Raw genomic sequence first — 21,741 nt, forward strand, 5'->3', positions numbered from 1 at the left:
TGGGATGCATGCCAACTGTTTTATTGATGATGCCTATTTGGACCACAAGGCCAGCCAGCATTTGGGCCCCAGGAAGAATACGGCCCCATTCATGTCATTACTCCACAATGCGGCGGAAAGACTGGACAGCTGGGGAGGCTGCACCCCAATCGATGGGCTTCCGGTACTCCTTCTTGTCCAGGAGGTACTGCCTGCCACGGTAGTTGGGTAGCTCATAGAAAATCCAGACACCCTCCAGCACCTTACAGGAGTGGATCTCTCGCATGTGAAACTGCTCCATGATGGAAGGGCAATCTTCGGTGGTTTCGTACATCTGACCACTAAAATCCCCTTTGTCAAAGATCTGAATCTTATACTGGCCTCCACTGGGCTGAAAAGACACAGGAGAAAATGAACAGAAACCATTATGGAAATCACTAGCAGGTCAAGAACTTAGAGAACAGTATTGCTCAGAACTTATCACCTTGAAAGCTAGATGATCTGAACTCCCATCTCACTGTGTACTGACTAAAACAGCTAACTTTCAATAAGAAAAAATTAATTCTTCAAAACACTCAAGAGGCAGAGACAGCACCCTGGAAATTAGTGTAGTCATTCTTGTGATGAGTTGCTCTAAGATGTTACTCAAGCCTCAGCAGCCAACAAGCAGCTACTCATTAAGAGGTAGAGAAAACTCAAGAAAATGTTCACCTAAAAGCAAGAGAAAGCGGACAGAGGGCGTGGGAAACAGAGGGAGTACACAGTCCCCAAACTCACCAGATGAACAGCTCTGCAGGAGCTGAGGCGGTCGTTGAGGCCCATCCAACGCTGGTATTCAGGGTACTCTCCCTGGGGTAAGATGTACATGTACCCAGCAAAGTTGGGCCTTTCATAAACAACCCAGGTGCCTCCTTCCACTTTAATGGAGTTGCAGCGACTTAGGTATGTGTGGAAATCTGCACAGTCGCAATCACACTCATAGCGACGGCCTTGAAAATTTTTGTCTTCATAGAAAGTAATCTGAAGTAGAGGGTCAACAGAGAAAGGGCTGAGGAGTTGGGTGGCTTAATTCACAGATAAAAATTAAGAATATAATGCCTACTTTAGAAATTCCTCTCTCCTCAATTTTGAGGAAAAATATGTAGCCATAAGTCACCTTACAACATTGCTTTCTGACAGACAACTTCAGTTGTCAACAGAAATGAGTACTTCCTGAAGGCTGAACATGAAGCAAAACAGAAGAGGGCTCTAATAGAAGCGAGCAGTCTCAGACTCAAGTTCATTTTCCTTCCTTTATGTTCCCACAGCTCTCTGTACTTACCACATTATATTATAAATTATCCATTTATATGTCTACCCCTCCCACCAGAATCCTAGTACACTTTTTCCAAGGGCAAGTACCAAGCCTTATTTGAGCTGTCAGTCCTCTGTGCCCATCACTTGACTTCAATAATTGTTTCATGAAGACGACTCCTAGGTGATATGGAGGATACACAGAGAAAAATAAAGCACGAACCTTAGCTTTACAGAGCTTATTTTAGATGGATGTAGAGCTTTCATATATGAAAATGTATCATATTATGTTCTTTATTATTAGTTTATTGCCAACAGAGTAGTTGCAAAGTAACAAAATGATAAGAATCCTCTTTGCCTCCAACTCTTAACAAGTTTCTACCACAATGCCTGGGGTAAGTCTCTGAGGGCACTGAAAAATATGCAGCCCTGTGAAAGCAGAAACAGTAAGTCTGGACTACAGAGCTCTCTCTCCACAATTAGCCTTACTATCTTCATCCAGCCACCTCTCTGAACTTCAGCTTCCTATTTGAAGACTACAGCAGACTGGAAGTTCTGGCTTTAAAACAACTCTCAGAGCTTTTCGGGCTGAAACAGGAGACAGAGTTCCTAGGAACTCCCAAGGATTCACCAAGCAGTTCCTGAAAACCACGATGAAAATTACAAACGAGCTACAGAGCTTGTCCCTTGTTATTCAATAATTCCACAATCTTTTCATCTTTTTTTTTTAAGATGGAATTTCAGATCAATGCTAGGTTATAAACTGAAACCACAGGTGTCATGCTTCAAACAGTTAATTACCTGGCATTATGCTGCCACCTTGTGGCTGATTTACTTTACGGATTTCACGGGAGAAAACTATGTGAGTCATTTCAGATGAAAGGAGCAGAGCCAGGTACTGTCTTGAGAGGATCTTTGAGCTGAGCATTGAAGGATAAGTAGGTGTTTTCCAGAGGCAAATGAAAAGGAACAAACATGTTCAAAAGAATAAAGTGAAAGAACATGGCTCATTATAGGGACAATAAGTAGTTCATTCAGCCCAGTACATGTTGAATATGTGGTGAAGTACTAGAAAATAAAGCCAGAAAAATGACACCAGAATCATGCTGGAATCCCTTTGGTGATTATGAGTGAGCTGGACTTACTAGTGTGTGCCTAGAAACGGATGGCTGCTGTGGGCCAGGTGAGAGATGATGAGGGCCAACCAAAAGGCAACTCCAATGTGAATGATGATGAGAAAACAGTAAAGAACTTCAGGATTTGGTGACTAATTAGATGGAAGGAATGAGAGGAAGAAACCAAGAATGACTCATAAAAAGCTATAAAATCTCATTCTCCTCTATCCTGGGTAGTTCTTTCTATCTAGATACTAATATACTAATAACTGTTTCCCTCCACCTTAATCTTTCCCTTCCCTTCCCATTTATCTTAATTATTCTCTTTCCTGTTCCCTAAAAGGGTCCTTTTTCCTTCCCACCCCTAAATCATCTACCTCATCTCCTTCATCCCCTGCCCAAATTTCTTTATGTGTTTCAGTTCCCTTCCCATCTTAGCACAGTACAGATTTAGATATATGGTACCTCAGTTTACGGATGAAGAAAAAAAAAAAGTCCCAATACTACTGCTTTCTTGCTACGTGACCTTGGACAGGGCAATGAACCTTTCTCTACAGCTCTTCATTGGCAAAACAGGATGACAGTGTCTCTTGCAGACGGTATGCTCTGAGGGTCCAAGGGGATGTTGATAAAGTATTTAGTTTAATAGCTGACTCACAATTGGCAATAAGCTTTTGCTACAGTTTTTACAGATGAAGAAGTTAAGTGATTGGCCTAATGTCACTACCTAGTTACAAGTTAGTTGCAGACAAGCTGGTGGGCTGCAGGCAAAACTCCTGGTGAGTAAACTATTGTTCACTTTATTTTCCTTTGCTGTCTTTCTGCCTACCCAGTTAGCTTCGTTTAACATGGCAGCACTTACTCTCTTGGACAATGAACAAGGCTGGGCCTAAGCCTGAGGGGCTCTTCCTCATGACCTGTGGAGAGATCTTTAGGAAAGTCAAATATGTTCTCTCAGAATGGATAGATTCTAAACTCCTTAATTCGTATGTTCTATTTGCCTTTGGTTTTTGACCAAACAGTCACCAAAAAGAGCCTTTGCAAAAGATATCCTATGGGAAATGAAGTTAATAATACCATCTATTTCACTTCATAGTTTCTCACATTTACTGCCTTCTACACATTTGCGTGACTAATTATCAGTATCTGCTAAGTAAAAATATGCACGATGCCTGATAAGGTCACCTGATGTCCACCCTCCCAGGAGACCAGCCAACCATCCAAAAGTTGAAACAAAGCCCTCATCCTGTTGCTATGGAATCATTACTGAGCTCCAAGACTAAGCTCTCCTTTCAGTGGGAGACCTTCTATATCTCAGAGCCAGAGAATGTTGCACCTAGCTGTGCTCAATTTCTTTTTGTAGAATAACCATGAAATCCATGCTATTGTCAGCCTAGAGGTTTTGACCCTTGGGCAAAACATTTTGTAGAGAAGGCTAAGAAATGTGCAGAAAGTTTTCCTAGAAATTATTACAAAATTCCTATCATTATCAGGTTTATTTTTGGAAAAATGGCCTACTAATCCAATGCAGCAGAGAGAAAAATGTCTTGAGTATCCCAGAAGTAATGAAAACATACTTAGTAAAATCTATTCATTTTGCCAAGCCCATAACTCCTCTGATTAAACTGCTAGCAAGATAGTGGGAAAGGAAGAAGCAATGAGAAAGAGTAAGAAATAATTTACCATCTCCTTTACCCTAGCAAGCAAAAGTTACTTAACTAAATGAAGGACTCAGCTATAAATAAAAAAGAGTACACTATTACTACTCTACAAATCTTTAAAAGCAGATGTTTTCATCTAAGATGGTTGTATAACAGCTTTACCTCAAGGATACATGGATATCCCTCCTCTAAGGACCAAAAATTCTTTTTTAGTGGGATTTGCACGGTATATTTTCAAGAACCTCAGAGCACTGAAGACACTAATTTTTCTCCCCAAACCTGCTGAATGACAAGCATGATTATTAGTTCTATTTTCCAATGAAAAAAAAAATCAAGCACTAATAAATTACAGAACAAGTTAACAGGTACCTTCTGATATGATGCAACAGGAAGTACACAACATTGCCTATGTAGCTTTCTTGCCAAACATATTTATTCTGAATCTAAACATGAGGAAACAATTAGACAAATCTACATTGCAAGACTTTCTAAAAGACATCTAACCTAGGCTTTGAAAAATGTCGATGTCTCAAGAACAACAACAAAAAGGGTAGGGGGACTTTTTTAGAGAGGCTAAAAAAAATTAAAGAGAATAGAGAGATATGACAACCAAGTACAATACATGTTTTTCACTGGATCCTATATTAGGGGAAAAGTCCACCACGAAGCACTTTTCTGGGGACAATCAGGGGAGATTTGAATATGGTCTCAATATTAGCTATTATATTTATGATAAATCTTGGGGACATGCTAATGATACAGTGTTTTTACAGGGAAATGCCCTTGTTTTTAGGAGATACATGCCTAAATACATTTAAGGCAAAAGTATAATAAAGTCTGCTACTAATTTTCAAATGGTTTAGTAAAGAGAGATGGAGATAGGAGAGACCAAATATGGCAAAATGTCAACAACTGGAGAATATAAGTGAAAGATATACAAATATTCATTCAACATTTCTTTGCCATTCTTTGAGGATTCAATGGGTTTGAAAATTTTCGAATAGCTGGGGGTAAAAATCAGGCAGCAGTTTTGTCTCATCAGTGGAAGCGCAAAAAAGAAAATGAAGGCATAGTCCCTCATTCCCAAAGCCCTACCTGAGAGAATAATTTCCAATCCAGTAATTATGAGTTAAATATTTTAGAGGCAATTTTCTGACTGTAAGGGAGCACTTTTATTTGGGGAACGAGTAAAAATAATTGCTTGAATGGAGGAGAGATGTAGGACTTTATTCACCTGATTGGCCCATCCACTTTGGCCTTTTAGAACACAAATGGTTGAAGCTAAATTTCAGAAAACAAAATTTTAATTGATTATTAAAAGTTTTCTGCTCAATATAATCCCCATTAGCATGCCTTATTCCTATGGAGAATATCAGTTGCATAGAATATTAGCTGCTAGAAGGCAGAAATAATAATGATATTTATAAATTATTTACCTGTATAGTATTCAACATAGCACCATACATAAAGATAAACCCTTAATAAAGTGTTCGGTAATTCTGTTAAGGGTGGAAAATATAATAAGCATTTCTTAATCTTCTCTCTCAATCCCAGTTGTCTAACCGCTATCATACTCACCTCTAGGCAAAGAAGCAAAAGCTTTTCTGTGTGTTTAATGCATCTTTAGGTGAAAAGCGGGTAGGCTAAAAATCAGTATGACTACTTACCTTGGTTCCAGTTTTAGACATTTTTGGTGCATAGACTGGTTTTCCCAGTGCTGAAAGAAATTCAGGAATGGCTACAGAGAGTTAGAGGCACAGTGACATTTATATGGTCTGGTTTCAGTCAAACATTTGCTTAGTCATGAGAATACGATCCAAAAATTGAGTCAGTCATTTAGACGCTATTGATGGTTTCTAGAAAAAACAATTGGGATTATAAAATAAAGGAAAGCTTCAGTACCGCCTTTAATGCTTACCAAGCAGTGCTGCATTATAGACTTTGCTGAGTCAAGAAACCAAAACCCAGACAAAGTTGTAAAAATTAAGAACAAAAGAGTCTCTTTTTTTTTTTCTTTTTAATAGCAAGCAGCCTCTTTGAAATTCCTAATGTCCTTTTTCTTCCACAAAGCTTGTGACAGGTAAGAGTCAGAAGACTACCTCTATTTCTGGACAGAAGTGACATGTTCTAAAGGCAACAAAACTTACATGACAACTAAATGCAATGCATGATCTTGTGTTTGGGGAAAAAAGTCACTATAAAGACACTGCTGGGACAACCAGAAAACATTTTAATATGGACTGTAAATTAGATAATACTATTGTACCAAAGTTTAACTTCTTGAATTTGATCATTGTACCATGACTAGGTAAGAGAATGTCTGCTTCCAGGACATGTATGCTACCATTTAGAAGAAAGGTTCAAGATGTCTGCAACCTATTCTCAAATTGTTGAGCAAAAATAAAACAATACTATCATGTCGAGAGTGGTAAAGAGAATGTAGCAAAATGTTAACAACTGGTGAATGGAATCTAGATAAAGGGTATGTTAAAGTTCACTGACTTATTCTTGCAACTATTATTTAATTTTTTTCAAAACAATTTTTTTAAAAAAAGAGCTCTAATGCATAAGAAGGGTGCCACCGTATGTAGAAAAGTGACTGTGGGACTCCTGAATTTGCCAAGGGTTAGCTAACTAAACACAACAAGCTACTGGCTAGGTCATCTTCTTTGCCCACAATACAACATTGGAACATGTTCAGAGAACATTTTTTGGCCCTAATACACCTCTGACTTTAGGAATGAGATTGCATCTTACGTAAATACAAAAAACACCAACGAATTAACTTTTCTCCATTTTTAACTTTAACTGATCAAGTATATTCTCAAAAGTCCAACTCCCTCATCTTTCTATTAACAAAACTAACAAATATTTTAATAAATGGGATGCATTATGGTCAATTCAGATAATGGCAAATGTGCCTTAATATAAAGATTACTGAGAAAATATTAAGCTATATGCTTAGTTTTCTGAATTTTATAAAATTTTATAAAACTTCAAAACTTTAAAAAAAGTATCTGAGTGCCATTTATTTCATTAACAAATAGCAATATCTAAAATATATTTCTATTACTCCAGTGTTTATTTGGTAATGGTCTGCTTCTTGAATTTCATCTTAAAATAAAAACCATGTAAACTTCAATTAGAATTAAACATTCTGAGGGTTAATTTTTACTTTAGAAATACAAAAGACTTTTTTGATAGAATTACTAATTAAATGGTCAGAGAGCATATGAACCAATGTTTATCAGCAATCTGATTCATTTCACTCATTTGGTAATTTGGTAATTTCACTCATTTATCTGAAGGAAGGTTTTCCCAAGTAAATGTAAACTTTACTAGATATTTTGAGAAATGACACTGGAAACCTTTTCTAAAATTAAAACTAAAGCTTTGTCTTTTTACAAAAAAAGGAAATTATTCTTTAGAGTTTGTTTATTGAAAATTTGAAGCAGGAAGTGAAAAATAAAGATTTTTTTACACAATTTCATTAAGTTCCATACTTTAAGGACTAAAATATAGTATAAAACTATTTCTATGTCTCTATACCAACAAATCATACTTTCTTTCCAATTATTTTTTAAAAGGAGTAGCAATTTCCTTTTAGTTACAAAGAACTACAAAACTCTTATTTAACTCTAGAAAGAATAAAACTCTTTCATCACACAAATGACGATAGATACTATAGTTGCAAATCTACACTCAGTTGCTTTAATATTAACATACATACAATGGTACTACCTTCACCAACTTTTTCATTTGGGCATCACAAAAATGAGTCTTCTGATGTTCTATAAGCAATATGTTTATACGAAAGTCAGAAGTTCAGCGAAAATTCGGCCTAAACAGTAATAAATGAAAATGGAATGGAAATCAAAGTTCTTAAATAGAACAGAAGTCTGGGCGTGGTGGCTCACGCCTGTAATCCCAGCACTTTGGGAGGCCGAGACGGGCGGATTACGAGGTCAGGAAATCGAGACCATCCTGACTAACACGGTGAAACCCCGTCTCTACTAAAAATACAAAAAAAATTGGCCGGGCGTGGTGGCAGGCGCCTGTAGTCCCAGCTACTCAGGAGGCTGAGGCAGGAGAATGGCGTGAACCCAGGAGGCAGAGTTTGCAGTGAGCCGAGATCGCACCACGGCACTCCAGCCTGGGTGACAGAACAAGACTCTGCCTCAAAAAAAAAAAAAAAAAAAAAAGGACAGAAAAGTCCCAATGTCTCTTAAGCAGCAACAGCACCTTCCCAATTTAGTTTCAAGATGAGCACCATCCTCCATTTATCCTTGTATTTCTAGGGCCCTGAAGATCAAAGAAAAAATAATATTAATCACTTAATTTTCTATTGCTTCATGTAAATAATTTTAAAACTCTACGTTGAAAAAATCACATATATTATCAAGGTCAAATGATAGATTAGAGTGATAAAATACACAAAGTTTAAAGTTAATAATATTCCTTTTTGCTAGGTGTAATGTTAGATCATAATAAAAGAGAAATTCATAGATGAATGTAAAAAGTTGTTAAGCAGTGAAGATTAAACAAAAATTTTTACCCGCTTATAGTTCACATTTCCTTTGCATAATCTCCATCAGATTTCTAATTTTTTTTTTTTTTTTTTTTAAGAGATAGGGTCTTGTTCTGTTGCCCAGGCTGGAATACAGCAGTGCAATCATAGCTCACTGCAGCCTTGAACTTCTGGGCTCAAGGTATCCTCCAGTCTGTGTCCAGAGTAGCTGGGATTACAGGCATGTGCCACCATGCTCAGCTAATTTTTAATTTTTTTGTAGAGACAGGGTCTCATTATATTGCCCAGGCTGGTCTCAAACTCCTGGCCTCAAGTGATCCTCTCACCTCAGCCTCCCAAAGTGCTGGGATTAGAGGCATAGGCCACTGCGCTCAGCCAAATTGCTAATTCTTAATTCTCAGCATTTATTAATAAATATCGCTAAATTTTTTTTTTTTTTTTTTTGAGACGGAGTCTTGCTCTGTCGCCCAGGCTGGAGTGCAGTGGGGCGCTCTCGGCTCACTGCAAGCTTCGCCTCCCAGGTTCATGCCATTCTCCTGCCTCAGCCTCCTGAGTAGCTGGGACTACAGGCACCTGCCACCACACCCGGGTAATTTTTTGTATTTTTTAGTAGAGATGGGGTTTCACGGTGTTAGCCAGGATAGTCTTGATCTCCTGACCTCATGATCCACCCACCTCAGCCTCCCAAAGTGCTGGGATTACAGGCGTGCTAAATTCTTTTAAAAAAAAAAATACACCCTTAAGAAATGTAAATATATAAAGTAAAGAATACACTTTTACAGCTTTGGAAAACTGCAATTCCTTTAAAAGTTAAATATATTCCTCACAATTCCACTTCTAGGTATATATCCATGAGAAATAAAAACAAATGTCTACACAAAAACTTGTACACAAATGTACACAGCAGCATTACTCACAACAGCTGAAAAGTAGACACAAGCCAAATGTCCATCAACTGATGAACAGATAAACAAAATGGTAGATCCACACAATGGAATATTATCTGGCCATGAAAAAGAATGCAGTACTGATACACAGCTACATGGATGAATCTTGAAAACACTACTAACTGAAAGAACCCAGACACAAGAAGCCACATGTTGTATGATTCCATTTACATAAAATGTCCAAAATGGACAAAGTAGATTAGTGGTGCCAAGGACTAAGGGGAAGAGGAAATGTAGGGGTTGGAGGAATAAGGAGTGGCCTACAATGTGTACGAGCTTTATTTTGAAGGTGATGAAAATGTTCTAGATTTTTTAGTGGTGATAGTTTTACAAACTTCGGAATATACTTAAAAGCTACTGAATCCTTTACTTTAAAAAGGTGAATTTTACTTCCCATAATGTTATGTGGTAATATTTTATCTCAATAAAATTTTTAAGAAGTTTTCTCCCACCCTAGACACCCAATCTCATTCCTCAAAGACAAACACTGTTTATAATTTCTTTATATTCTTTCAAAGATTGTTAGGCTTATAATTAGCATATAAATGCATTGCATTTGGGGTGTTTCTAGTCTACAGTTTTTTTAAACAATGCCACATCAAACATCTTCTTCGGTTACAAAATTTCAGTTAGGAGGAATACATTGAAGAGATCTAATGTACAACATGGTGACTGTTGTTAATAACAATACTGTGTGATCTTGAAAAAAACTAAGAGAGTAGATTTTAAGTATTCTCACTGCAAAAATGACAACTATGTGAGGTTCTAATGTTAACTGGCTTGATTCGGCCATTCCACATGCCTATATATTTCAAAACATCATGCTGGAAATGATAAATATACACAATTCAGCTGTCAATTTAAAAAATAAATAGGCCACAAGCAGTCGCTCATGCCTGTAATCCCAGCACTTTGGGAGGCCAAGGTGGGCAGATCACCTGAGGTCAGGAGTTCAAGACCAGCCTGGCCATCATGGTGAAACCTCGTCTCTACTAAAAATACAAAAATTAGCCAGGTGCGGTGGCAGGTTCCTGTAATCCCAGCTACTCAGGAGGCTAAGACAGGAGAATCACTTGAACCTAGGAAGTGACGGTTGCAGTGAGCCGAGACCATGCCACTGCACTCCAGCTTGGGGGACAGAGTGAGACTCCATCTCAAAAATTAATTAATTAATAGATCCCTACATACATGAGTTTATCTGTAAGATAAATTCTACTAATAATAAGTGAAACTGCTAAATCAGGGCAGGTGCAGTAGCTCATGCCTGTACTCCCAGCACTTTGGGAGGCTGAGGCAGGAGGACCGCTTTAAGCCAGGAGTTTAAGACCAGCCTGGACAACAAAGGGAGACCCTATCTCTACAGAAAAATAAAAAGATCAATTGGGTGTGATGGCATGCACCTGTAGTCCCAGCTGAGACAGGACTGCTTGAGTGCAGGAGTTTGAGGCTGCAGTGAGCTATGATTGTGCCACTGCACTTTAGGCTGTAAGAGAATTAGGCCTGATCTCTAGAAAAAGAAAAAAGAAATCGCTGGGTCAGAGAAAATTTGTATTTTTAATTTTGATTTTGTCAAACTGCCCCCCACAGAGGTTACATATACACTTTCCTCTGTGGTAAATGAAATGTTTTGCCAGTATTGTGTACTACCAGCTTTTGCTCTTTGCCAGTCTAATAAAAAAAAGTATTTCACATTTGTTTAATTTTAAGTAAGCATTTTTGTGTCTCTAAGTATTTTTCTGTGAACTATCTATTATTGTCCTTTGTCTGTTTTCTATTGCTAGTGTTTAAAAATACTTTAGGCCAGTTCCGGTGGCTCACATCTGTAATCCCAACACTTTGGGAAGCCGAGGTGGGCGGATGTTCAGGAGTTCAGGAGTTCAAGACCAGCCCAGCCAACATGGCGAAACTACGTCTCTACTAAACATACAAAAATTAGCTGGGCACAGTGCTGCATGCCTGTAATCTCAGCTACTTGGGAGGCTGAGGCAGGAGAATTGTTTGAACCGGGGGGGCGGGGGGCAGAGCTTGCAGTGAACTGAGATTGTGCCACTGCAACTCCAGCCTAGGTGACAGAGTGAGACTCTGCCTCAAAAAAAAAAAAAAATTTAAACTAACACAGTATACTAATCTCTATTAAAAAAGAATACCATATGTTCGGGGCTGGGCGCAGTGGTTTATGCCTGTAATCCCATCACTTTGGGAAGCCAAGGTGAGTAGATCACCTGAGGTCAGGAGTTTGAGACCAGCCTGGCCAACATGGTGAAACCCAGCCTCTACTAAAAATACAAAAATTAGCCAGCTGTGGTGGTGCATGCCTGTTTTCCCAGCTACTCCGGAGACTGAGGTGCGAGAATCACTTGAACCCAGGAGGCAGAGGCTGCAGTGAGCTGAGATGGCGCCACTGCACTCCAGCCTGGGTGGCAGAGACTCAGTCTCAAAAAAAAAAAAAAGAATACCATATGTCTGGATTAAATTTACTTCCAGTAAATTTGTTTGTATGCATATTCTCTTCTATTTAATCCATGATCTTCTAGTGTTCAGTAATCAAATCTTCATTTGGATTAATTCTGGTAATTTCTTACTGCTCATATGTGTAATTAGCAAAGATCAGCTAATTTGTAAATTGGTTTTTGTGAGGGGAATGGAAAAGAGGAAAGGTGTTAGAAAGGGAGAATAAAACTTAAAACTATGTATGGGGGAATGTGGTATCTTTGGACAGTACAACTTGTGCCAGGCAAAAAGCAAAATAAGACAAAATTTGGCCATTATATTGGCCCCAAATTCTATAGGCTCCATCTGAATATTTTGGTTGTTTTTCTCACTATTAAATACGGTAAATATGGGTACATAAAGGTCTGTGTATGCTGGTAGGAGTGGTAGAAAAAATTTGGACATGTTCAGTATGTAATATTCTGTGCCTTTTTTTAATGCTTGAAAGATTTCCCCAGAAGAATCTGTTTTAAGTGGTATAAATGCCTACCAGTGTTTACATGTAAGATCCTTATCCAGCTGCTTGTTTGGAGCCTGCTGCAGGGGGTACAAGGCTGTCCAGCTGTTGGCGATGTCCTGTATTAATCAACCATTCATAAAACTTGTTCTCTACCAGTACCTGGAACTGCTTCCTTTGATCCCTAAAATTGCAATTGAGAGTAAAAAGAATGTAAGAACATGAATTCATATAAACTGTACTCTAAGCAATTATACAATATTTTAACAGGATAATGTTAAATGATTAACTATTTCTTGTTATCCTTTTGTTCTCACTGTTGAGAGTACACTGGACACCCCCACCCCACAAAGGATTGATCAGATACAATGTCCTCTTTCTACTTTTTCATCGTCAGATATTTACCAAGGACCAAATGAACACTGGGTACTGTTCTGACTGATGGGGATAAATGTATAAAGAGACAAGGCCTCTGTTGAAGCAGGATGACACTTCACGACTCCAGAGGGCACCATTCACATTGTGATCTGTGTAATCCATGCTCCTAAAGACTATATATTCTAGTAGGAAAGATAGGTAAAAATAAAATAAATAGGCTGGGCGTGGTGACTAACACCTGTAATCCCAGCACTTTGGGAGGCCAACGCGGGTGGATCGCTTGAGGCCAGGAGTTCGAGACCAGCCTGGCTAACATGGTGAAACCCTGTCTCTACAAAAAATATAAAAATTAGCCAGGCATGGTAGCACATGTTTGTAAGTCCCAGCTACTTGGGAGGCTGAGGCAGGAAAATCGCTTGAACCCAGGAGGTGGAGGCTGCAGTAAGCTAAGATCACACCACTGCACTCCAGCCTGGGCAACAGAGCGAGATGCTGTCTCAAAATAAATAAATATAATACACTACAATAAAAATATAAAGTTAAGTAGTTCTAGGTGCCATGGAGAAAAATAGAGCAGGGTGAAGGAATAGCAATTCTGGAAATGTTATTTCAGAGAAAGAATGGACAGAGATGGCCTCCCTAAGATAACATGTGAGCTTAGGTCTAAATGAAATGATGGAATAAGCAGAATGAGTATTTGGAGAGGAATATACCAGGCAGAAGAGACCAAAAAAAGTACAAAGGTTCTAAAGCGAGAGCATATTTCACATGTTCATGGTAAGAAAGAGAAGAGTAGCTCCTGACAGCCAGGAGCTAGCCTAGCACTGTCAGCTAGGCCTTGGTGTAGGATCTGGACTTGCTATTGTATTCTTTTGTTGAACATAAACAATACCTTAAACCACCATCATTAGACAAAGCCACTCTGGAATGATGATAGACCAAAGAAAGAACAAGATCACTCCGTAATCGTATCTCAGTTCAGAAACCCCCATACCAACCTCCAAAAAAATGTTGTCACCCAAACCATAAAATCACCAAACATTCCTTTCCTGGAGGAGTGGCTACTTCTTTACAATTACAGTTTTAGCTCTTCCTTCCTTCCTCCTGCCTTAGATATAAAAATTATTAAACTGCCAAATCACAGATTACTCTCAGTTCCAGATAGTCCTGCTTCCTAGAACTCTCCCCCAAATCATTAACACAAGCCAAAATCCAACAATAAGTTCCTTTTAACACCATTTACTGAGTTGAAATACAGTTTTCCATGTTCCCCAACCTTTTACTGAGATGAAACACACTTCTCTCCCTCCTTTCCATGAGTCAACACAATACACCTTTGTTCTATAGATGTGTTCCTGGTGGTCTTTGGTCAGAGGGCAGTGAGTAAGTAACAGAAAGATGACTGCTGTATGCCGGGAAGGAGGAAATGAGGAAAAGAATGGCAGAAATTGAGGAAGAGAGAGCCTGGTAAGTATGGTAAAGGCTTTGGATTTTATTCTAAGTATAATGGGAGGCCATTAGAGGGGTCAGAGCAGGGAAATGACATGATCTAATCACTGTTAAAAGGATCACACTGGCAATTTGTTTCAAACTGATTTCTGTCTTCCTATATTCCCAAAGTTAAACTGACTACTTTCATTGTTTCTGGGATCACTGTGGATCTCACCACTTGAAAACACTGACTCAGAGTCAGCATTTATTAAGTGCTTACATCCTACAGTCTGCACATGCATATGTATAAGCTTTTCACATGTAAGAGAATCTAAGCACTTAATCGTTTCTTGGCCTTTCGGCTGAGATCAAGTGTAGAGAATCTAACCATTTAAATACTAGAACCATTCAAACAACAGAATTGCTTTATAAGAATGTTTTTTCATGATCATCCATTTTTACAACAAATTATTATAATGTTATTATTGTACAGTATGATATGGTATGACAATATTTGAAAGAAAACAGTGAAGACACTAGAGGCATTTAAGAACCTCTGGTTCTTAAGAAGCCAGAACAGAGAAAAAAAGAACCTCTGGAACCAGATTGACTAGGTGTGAATCCTGGCTCCTGTGTGACTTTGGGTAAAGTACTTAATTCCTCAGTTCTTCGGTTTCCTCACCTGTAATAAGGTGTTATTACAAAGAATAAATGAGTTAGTTAGTACATAGAAGGTCCCTAGAATGGTATTGGATTATGTGGCATACTCTATGTATGATTTTTTAAATTCATATAAGTCTTATATTTGCCAACTAAACTTTAGCTTCTTAAGAAAAGGGAGTCTAATACTGGATATTTACCCACCCCCATCCCCAACCTAACAGTGTTTGAAATACTAATTTGAAATCCAAACCTTAATTTAAAAACACTTTTTTTTTTTTTTTTGAGACAGAGTTTCACTCTTGTTGCCCAGGCTGGAGTGCAACGGTGCGATCTTGGCTCACTGCAACCTCCGCCTCCTGGGTTCAAGCAATTCTCCTGCCTCAGCCTCCCACGTAGATGGAATTACAGGCACACGCCACCACACCCACCTAATTTTTGTATTTTTAGTAGAGACGGGGTTTCACCATGCTGGCTAGGCTGGTCTCAAACTCCTGACCTCAGGTGATCCACCCGCCTTGGCCTCCCAAAGTGCTGGGATTATAGGCGTGAGCCACTGCGCCCAGACTTACATATTTTATTACTTTAGCACAGCTGTAAAAATGTGCAGACTAATTTGTTTCTCCATGGAGTTTCACAAAAAACACAAACTGTTACTTGTAAAAAATACTCACTTTGTCAAATGAGCCTCCTTCACAGTTTTCTGCCAGATCTGTATCTTCTGTTCTCTTTGACCCAGTGCTTTCTGATATACAGATGGAAGACCCCCGGGTATCTCTGTCGTGTCCCCTTCCATTTCAAAGGGAATAATAAATACATAGAATTCACAAGGTGGTAAAAGCCGGAAGACACTTGTGTCGCTGTTCTCTCTGCACACAACCATTGGATTATCCCAATAGTTAGGCACTGTAGCAAGGCCAGTCCTGGCCATATGGTCCTCTAGCATTGGGTAATGGGTATGAAAAGGGGCAAAAGTTACTGTCTGGTTCCCAGAGAGAATAAGTGGGCGTGTAGGCGTCAGAATGTGAAAGATGCAAGCTGTTGTAGAAGAGATGGACAAACGATGACAAACAGCAATGACTTTAACATTGTCACAACTGTGGAGGTGAAGTGTAGTCCCTACAGGGCCCAAGACAAAGATGCTATTCCTGCACTTCTCAATTGTCACAGATCTGAAAAAAAGGAAAAATGAGGTGAAGTCCTCTGAATAAGATTTTAAAAATTTGACTAAAATATTATTATCTGATGGCAAAAAAAGAATCAGTCACAGTCCAAAGAAAATGTCAGAACATCAGAACACCATGAAAACTGTGCTTACCGTAAGGGAGAGAGCAGATATATAAAAGATTCGTTGCAACGATGAATCTTTACATGTGCCCCCACCAGAGTATCTGAGCTCTTAGCCAGTGTCTGCTTGTAAACCTGGCTCATCACTACCAGTCGGTGCATCCTAGGGGCCACATGAGTATTACAAGCAATCTTAGCTCTTTTGGTGGTCCCTTCAACTATTTAAGAAAACATATAAATAGATGAGACAGTATCAAATCAAAGAAAAACAAACGTATGAGGTTACACATGTCTACATGTATATATGTCTCAAATTAGATACCACATGTAGGGACAAAAATGTTAGATCTGGGCTTTGGATAGAGGTATTTGCTATACTATTCTCTATTCCTTTCTGTATGTTTGGAATTTTCATTTTTGTTATAAAAAAAATTTTAAAACCTATAATGCATTCAAGATTGCCTATAGGTCTAAGATACTTTTTCGTGTCTACGCTTCAAGTTAAGGTCTATGCCTAAGGTCATATGGCTAGTAAGTGGCAAAGCTGTCCTAACTCAAATATCTTCTCCTCCAAGATGCTTTACTTTATCATCCCAAACATAATTCACCTCTCTAAATTACCATAATATTAATTCTGTATCCTTCCTAACTTACCACATTATCCCATTAATCCTATTTGAGTTCATGCCTTTTTTTCTTCTTTTTTGTGAGACGGAATCTCACTCCGTCCCTCAGGCTGGAGTACAGTGGTGCAATCTCAGCTCACTGTAACCTCCACCTCCCAGGTTCAAGAGAGTCTCCTGCCTCAGCATCCTGAGGAGCTGAGATTACCAGTGCATGCCACCATGCCTGGCTAATTTTTGTATTTTTAGTAGAGCTAAGGTTTCTCCATGTTGGCCAGGCTGGTCTCGAACTCCTGACCTTCCACCCACCTCAGCCTCCCAAAGTGCTGGGATTACAGGCGTGAGCCACCGCACCCAGCCTGAGTTTATGTCTTTACTCCTAAGATCATTACTATCTGAGAGCACATCTTCCTATCACACACAGTGTGTTGCACAACCTGACACTCAAAAAATATGTGTAGGTTCCCCTCCTAACAGTCACACCATTACGTGACTGCCTTCTCAGACTGTACTTCCCTGCAAGCCACTGGGACACCCTTGTAAACAATACTAGTGAAATGTTGGGAGGTCACATGAGTATGCTATTATTCTTCTTTTAAAACATTTCTTGTTTATTTTTATTACAAATAAAATAAAAATATTTTTTCTCTTTTATAGGAGCAGTATTTTTTAGGTCTTCTAGAGAAGACACAAGATCACTAATATATTAGAAAACACTAGGTTCCTTAACTTGTCATTTAATTTAATGTAGATTAAAATATTAAAAAATACCTTGATGAGCCCAAGCCAATTTCTTTCCAGACTTGAGGCAAGCTGATGTACCAAATGGATTCCCAGTCAAACAGGACCTCAACCAGGTTTCCAGTTTGTAGAAAGAGAAAGTCTTAGAGATCTTTGAGAAGCCACTATCTGCATGCAGTGGCTGCCACAGTGCAAGTTCATGAAGTGGATAGATCTTCCTGGCTCTACTTATTGTACCTTCAATAAGGAAGCTGAGCGCCACAACAGCTTCTCGAGACACTAGACTACTATGGGTTGAATGAAATGACGCAGTGAGTTGTTCTGGATCTAAAAGCAGCTCAAGGAGATCAGACAGATGATCACAGACAAAAGCTTGGTGACTGTAATCATTCCAGTTCTAAAAAAAAAGTTAAAAGAAAGCACTCTTAATAAAGAGATTCTACAAGATCTAAAATTTTTATATTTTAATTATTTTGTATTTATACTCTGCCTCATCCCCCAAAAGGAATTAGGTAGTTATATAAACCTTATAAAGGTGATCCGCCCGGCTTGGCCTCAGAATTTCTAATCCCTTATAACTCCAGTTCATTAACAAGCATGATGGCTATTCCAGTCCCAATGTCAAACGGGTTTTCAGTTCAAACACCTATCACCAATGCATAATTTCTTCCTGGGGGAACTGACTGGCCCAGATTGTCACTTTAAATCTGGCCAATTTCAAACGTATAGCAATAAATGGGCTACCCAAGTGTCCACCCCAGTCCAATCAGTTACTCGGAGAGGTCATGCTGTAGTATAAACCAAAGTCACCATTTACTGGTGCTTACTATGCAACAAGTCCCATGCTAATATATTACTGAAGTCTCACAGCCATTCAGAAATATGCATTATTATCCTCACTTAGAGAAGGGAAGCCAAGGCATAGAGAAGTTAACTGACTTGCCTAAAATCGTATGACTAAATGATATTAAATGATAGAGGTAGAAATGAATGGAGGCTACCTTGGCTCAAAACACCGTCTCCTAACAGTGCCCATTCTGCAGGAACTACATGTGGAGAGAGAGGTAGTGACTGGTATCTCTAATACATCTGGGCTTGAACATTCTGAGTTTAAGCTATAGCTAGGGCATCTATATAAAGTGGTAAGTATAAAGGAAGAGCTCTGGGAAGGAGACAAAGTTGGGAGTCACTGAGATATATGAAGTCATAGGAATATAAAGAATTATATTGAATGAGTAAGTTAGGAGAGAAGAGAAAATTGCCCCAGACAGAATAGCTGCTTGTAAGGGCCAGGGGAGAGAAATTTATGAAAGAAAGTGAGAAGGGAGAGTTAGAAGCAAAACCAAGAGTAACAGCATCATGGAATATAAAGGAGGAGTGACTTATTAAAAAGGAGATTATAAGAGTTCCAAATAGCAAAGAGATATTTTTTTCTTAGCTTTAGAACATTTTTAAAGAGCTTGTACGTGGCATTAATACTGAGGTCTACATTTTACTTAAAGTTTTTCAAAATACTTACACAAGAACAAGTAAAAATATTTTGGTTCTCTTTACAAAAACAGAAAGAAAAAAAGCAATAAGACATCCTCTAAAATTCACAATGTGAGGCAGTTAAATTTAGCTTCTGGGTTGTCACGTATGTAATTACTTAAACAACATGAGAAGATATTTTTATAATTTTTTTCAGTAGATTTCAAAAGATTTTGCAAGCACTACATCTTCTTGATGATCCTTAATCAAATAAGTTGATTCACATTCATTAACATTTTGAAAATGGCAATGCTAATTGAATATAGTGAATGATCTGCCCAAAAATCAAGCAAGTGATTTTTCTATCAGTGAAGGAACTGAAACCATTTCTCTATTTTGATTAAGACTGTACACACTGATTTTGTTTTATAATTTTTAAAAAAAGTGAAAAACAAAACAAGCCATCAAATCACTGGCTTATGTAAGAAATCCCATCATAATTTTTAATGCAAGTGAACCATCTCCCTCACAAATTGTCCCTTTTAGAGAATGAGATCAAGATATAAGGAGTACCTTATTATGACAATTAGATTTTTCAGTCAGGTCAGGAGACTGAGATCTGTTTCTGGGACTGGGCCACTCTTCGCCAATCAAAGATGTCCTTAGGGAGACCTTGTTCAACTGTTGAATGTATAAGAAGAGCAGAAACTGTAGCGTGTCCACTGAAAGCTGTCCAAGAAGAAAATAAAAGATGAACAGATGTTTTAAAACATCAACCACTAGTCTAACAACTAAGTAGAAGTAAAATCACAAGTTGGCTGATCCTAAAAAAGCCAACTTAGAAACATTACTAGTTTTGATATGTATGTCTCTGATACCCAGATGTAAGAGTTTCTTTTTTTTTTTTTTTTTTGAGACAGAGTTTCACTCTTGTCACCCAGGCTGGAGTGCAATGATGCGATCTCGGCTCACTGCAACCTCCGCCTTCCTGGTTCAAGCGAGATTCTCCTGCCTCTGCCTCCTGAGTAGCTGGGATTACAAGCATGTGCCACCACGCCCAACTAATTTTTTTGTATTTTTAGTAGAGATAGGGTTTCACCATGTTGGCCAGGCTGGCCTTGAACTCCTGACCTCAGGTGATCTGCCCGCCTTGGCTTCCCAAAGTGCTGGGATTACAGGTGTGAATCCCTGTGCCTGGCCAAGAGTTCCTAAAATGAATTAAAGTGGAATAACTTACCTTCACAGAAAGCTGTATAACGTCTATGGCTATAGAAATTATCTCTCAAAACTGATGAAAGGATGTAGTACATACTTTAAGTACATTATTTCAGAAGTTTAAACTTACAATTTAAAAAAAACCAACCTTAGTAATTTGAATAAATAAGTAGACGGAAGTAAGAAAGAAGAAAATTCAGTTAAGACATAGAGGTCTAACTTAAGACTCACAAACCTATCAAGAAAGTTTAGGATACCAGTGCAATACCTGAAATTGTATGTAATTTTTTAGTATATGTGCATTTTTCAAGGGAGTAGGTCTCAGGTTTTCAGCAAATTCTTAAAGGGGTGTTTCACTTTAAGACAAAAACACTGTTGGTCTGATAGACGTATAGTCATTTCTTATTCAAGGAAGGGTGTGGTTGAAGCTCATGACTTGAAGCTCCTGATTACCCTCTTCTATCCACCCCCATACAGGAGAGGCAAAAAAGTAAAGTAATACATCTGGGTCTACAGCTATATTCACCCTGATTCCCAACCTGGCTAAAAACACTATCATCTGAGAAACTTAAAAGTACAGATTCTCAGGATCACCCAGACCTATTTAATCAACTATCAATGTGAAGCCCCATGAATTTGTATATTTTATAAATTTTTACTTTCTTAATTGAACTCCTGAGATAATTGTAGATTGAGATATAGTTGTGAGAATTCACACAGAAAGATCCCATGTACCCTTTACCCATCTTGCCAAACTATAGGACAATATCACAATCAGGATATTGACACCGATACAGTCAAGATACGAGAACATTTCCATCAACAGAAGAATCTCTCATGTTGCCCTTCTACAGCCATACCCACTTCTCTGTCCCACTCACCCCTTCTTAGGCCCTTAGCAACCACTTACTTGTTCTCCATCTCTATAATTTTATTATTTCAAGAACATTAGGTAAATAGAATCATATAGTACGTAACCTCTTGGGATTGGCTTTTTTCACTAAGTATAATTCCCTGATTTTATATATACTTCCATTTTAAACAATTATTTGTTACATTATCATTATTTCTTCATGGAGACTACAAGATCCTTGCCTTTTCCATTTTTATACCCCTAGTAACTAGCAAAGCATCTGGTACATAAAAAGCACTCAAAAAATCTGGAACTTCCTGAAGGTTTTATTCATCTCTACATGCCCAGCATCCACTACTATACCGAGTACATAGTAGATAATAAATATTTGATTAATGAATAAATGTACTGCCCTTTACCTCTTCATTGCTTGACAAACTTCTTTTCAATTTCCAAAACATTGTTTAGATATGACCCTATACGGCAGAGACTGCTAGATGCTTACTAAATACTTTTTTTCTTCTTCCTGGGTATGTAATTAGATGGCATTTCCCATCTTCCCTTGGAGTTAGACATGGCATAAATGAATTACAGCAACTGAATGTGAATGAAT

The 21,741-nt window shown here is 38.3% G+C and overlaps 2 protein-coding genes across 3 annotated transcripts in view; both read right to left on the bottom strand.

Moving 5' to 3' along the window:
- On the bottom strand, nucleotides 1-5,839 carry CRYGS (crystallin gamma S). Its single transcript, XM_009239626.4, has 3 exons — nucleotides 5,716-5,839; nucleotides 757-999; nucleotides 1-370 (listed from the first exon to the last, which is right to left on the bottom strand). Exons 1-3 carry the CDS (start codon nucleotides 5,734-5,736, stop codon nucleotides 98-100), a joined length of 537 nt encoding a protein of 178 aa, XP_009237901.2. The 5' UTR covers nucleotides 5,737-5,839; the 3' UTR covers nucleotides 1-97.
- TBCCD1 (TBCC domain containing 1) overlaps nucleotides 1,984-21,741 on the bottom strand; it is a 26,609-nt gene continuing 6,851 nt past the window's right edge. The window contains exons 3-9 of one of the 2 annotated variants that reach the window (XR_010139323.1): nucleotides 19,634-19,789; nucleotides 17,621-17,987; nucleotides 16,258-16,444; nucleotides 15,614-16,111; nucleotides 12,504-12,654; nucleotides 7,790-8,350; nucleotides 1,984-5,904 (exon numbers count right to left, since the gene is read on the bottom strand). Coding sequence is in view for 1 of the 2 variants with exons in the window: in XM_024244487.3 (XP_024100255.1) it covers nucleotides 12,525-12,654; nucleotides 15,614-16,111; nucleotides 16,258-16,444; nucleotides 17,621-17,987; nucleotides 19,634-19,789 (1,338 nt within the window). In the remaining variant the exon portion in view is untranslated. Of the gene's footprint in view, nucleotides 5,905-7,465; nucleotides 8,351-12,503; nucleotides 12,655-15,613; nucleotides 16,112-16,257; nucleotides 16,445-17,620; nucleotides 17,988-19,633; nucleotides 19,790-21,741 lie in introns of those variants that run through there. The other variant, XM_024244487.3, reaches the window with a different exon arrangement.

Source organism: Pongo abelii, chromosome 2, assembly GCF_028885655.2.
Source record: "Pongo abelii isolate AG06213 chromosome 2, NHGRI_mPonAbe1-v2.0_pri, whole genome shotgun sequence".
NCBI classification, from domain to species: Eukaryota; Metazoa; Chordata; class Mammalia; order Primates; family Hominidae; genus Pongo; species Pongo abelii.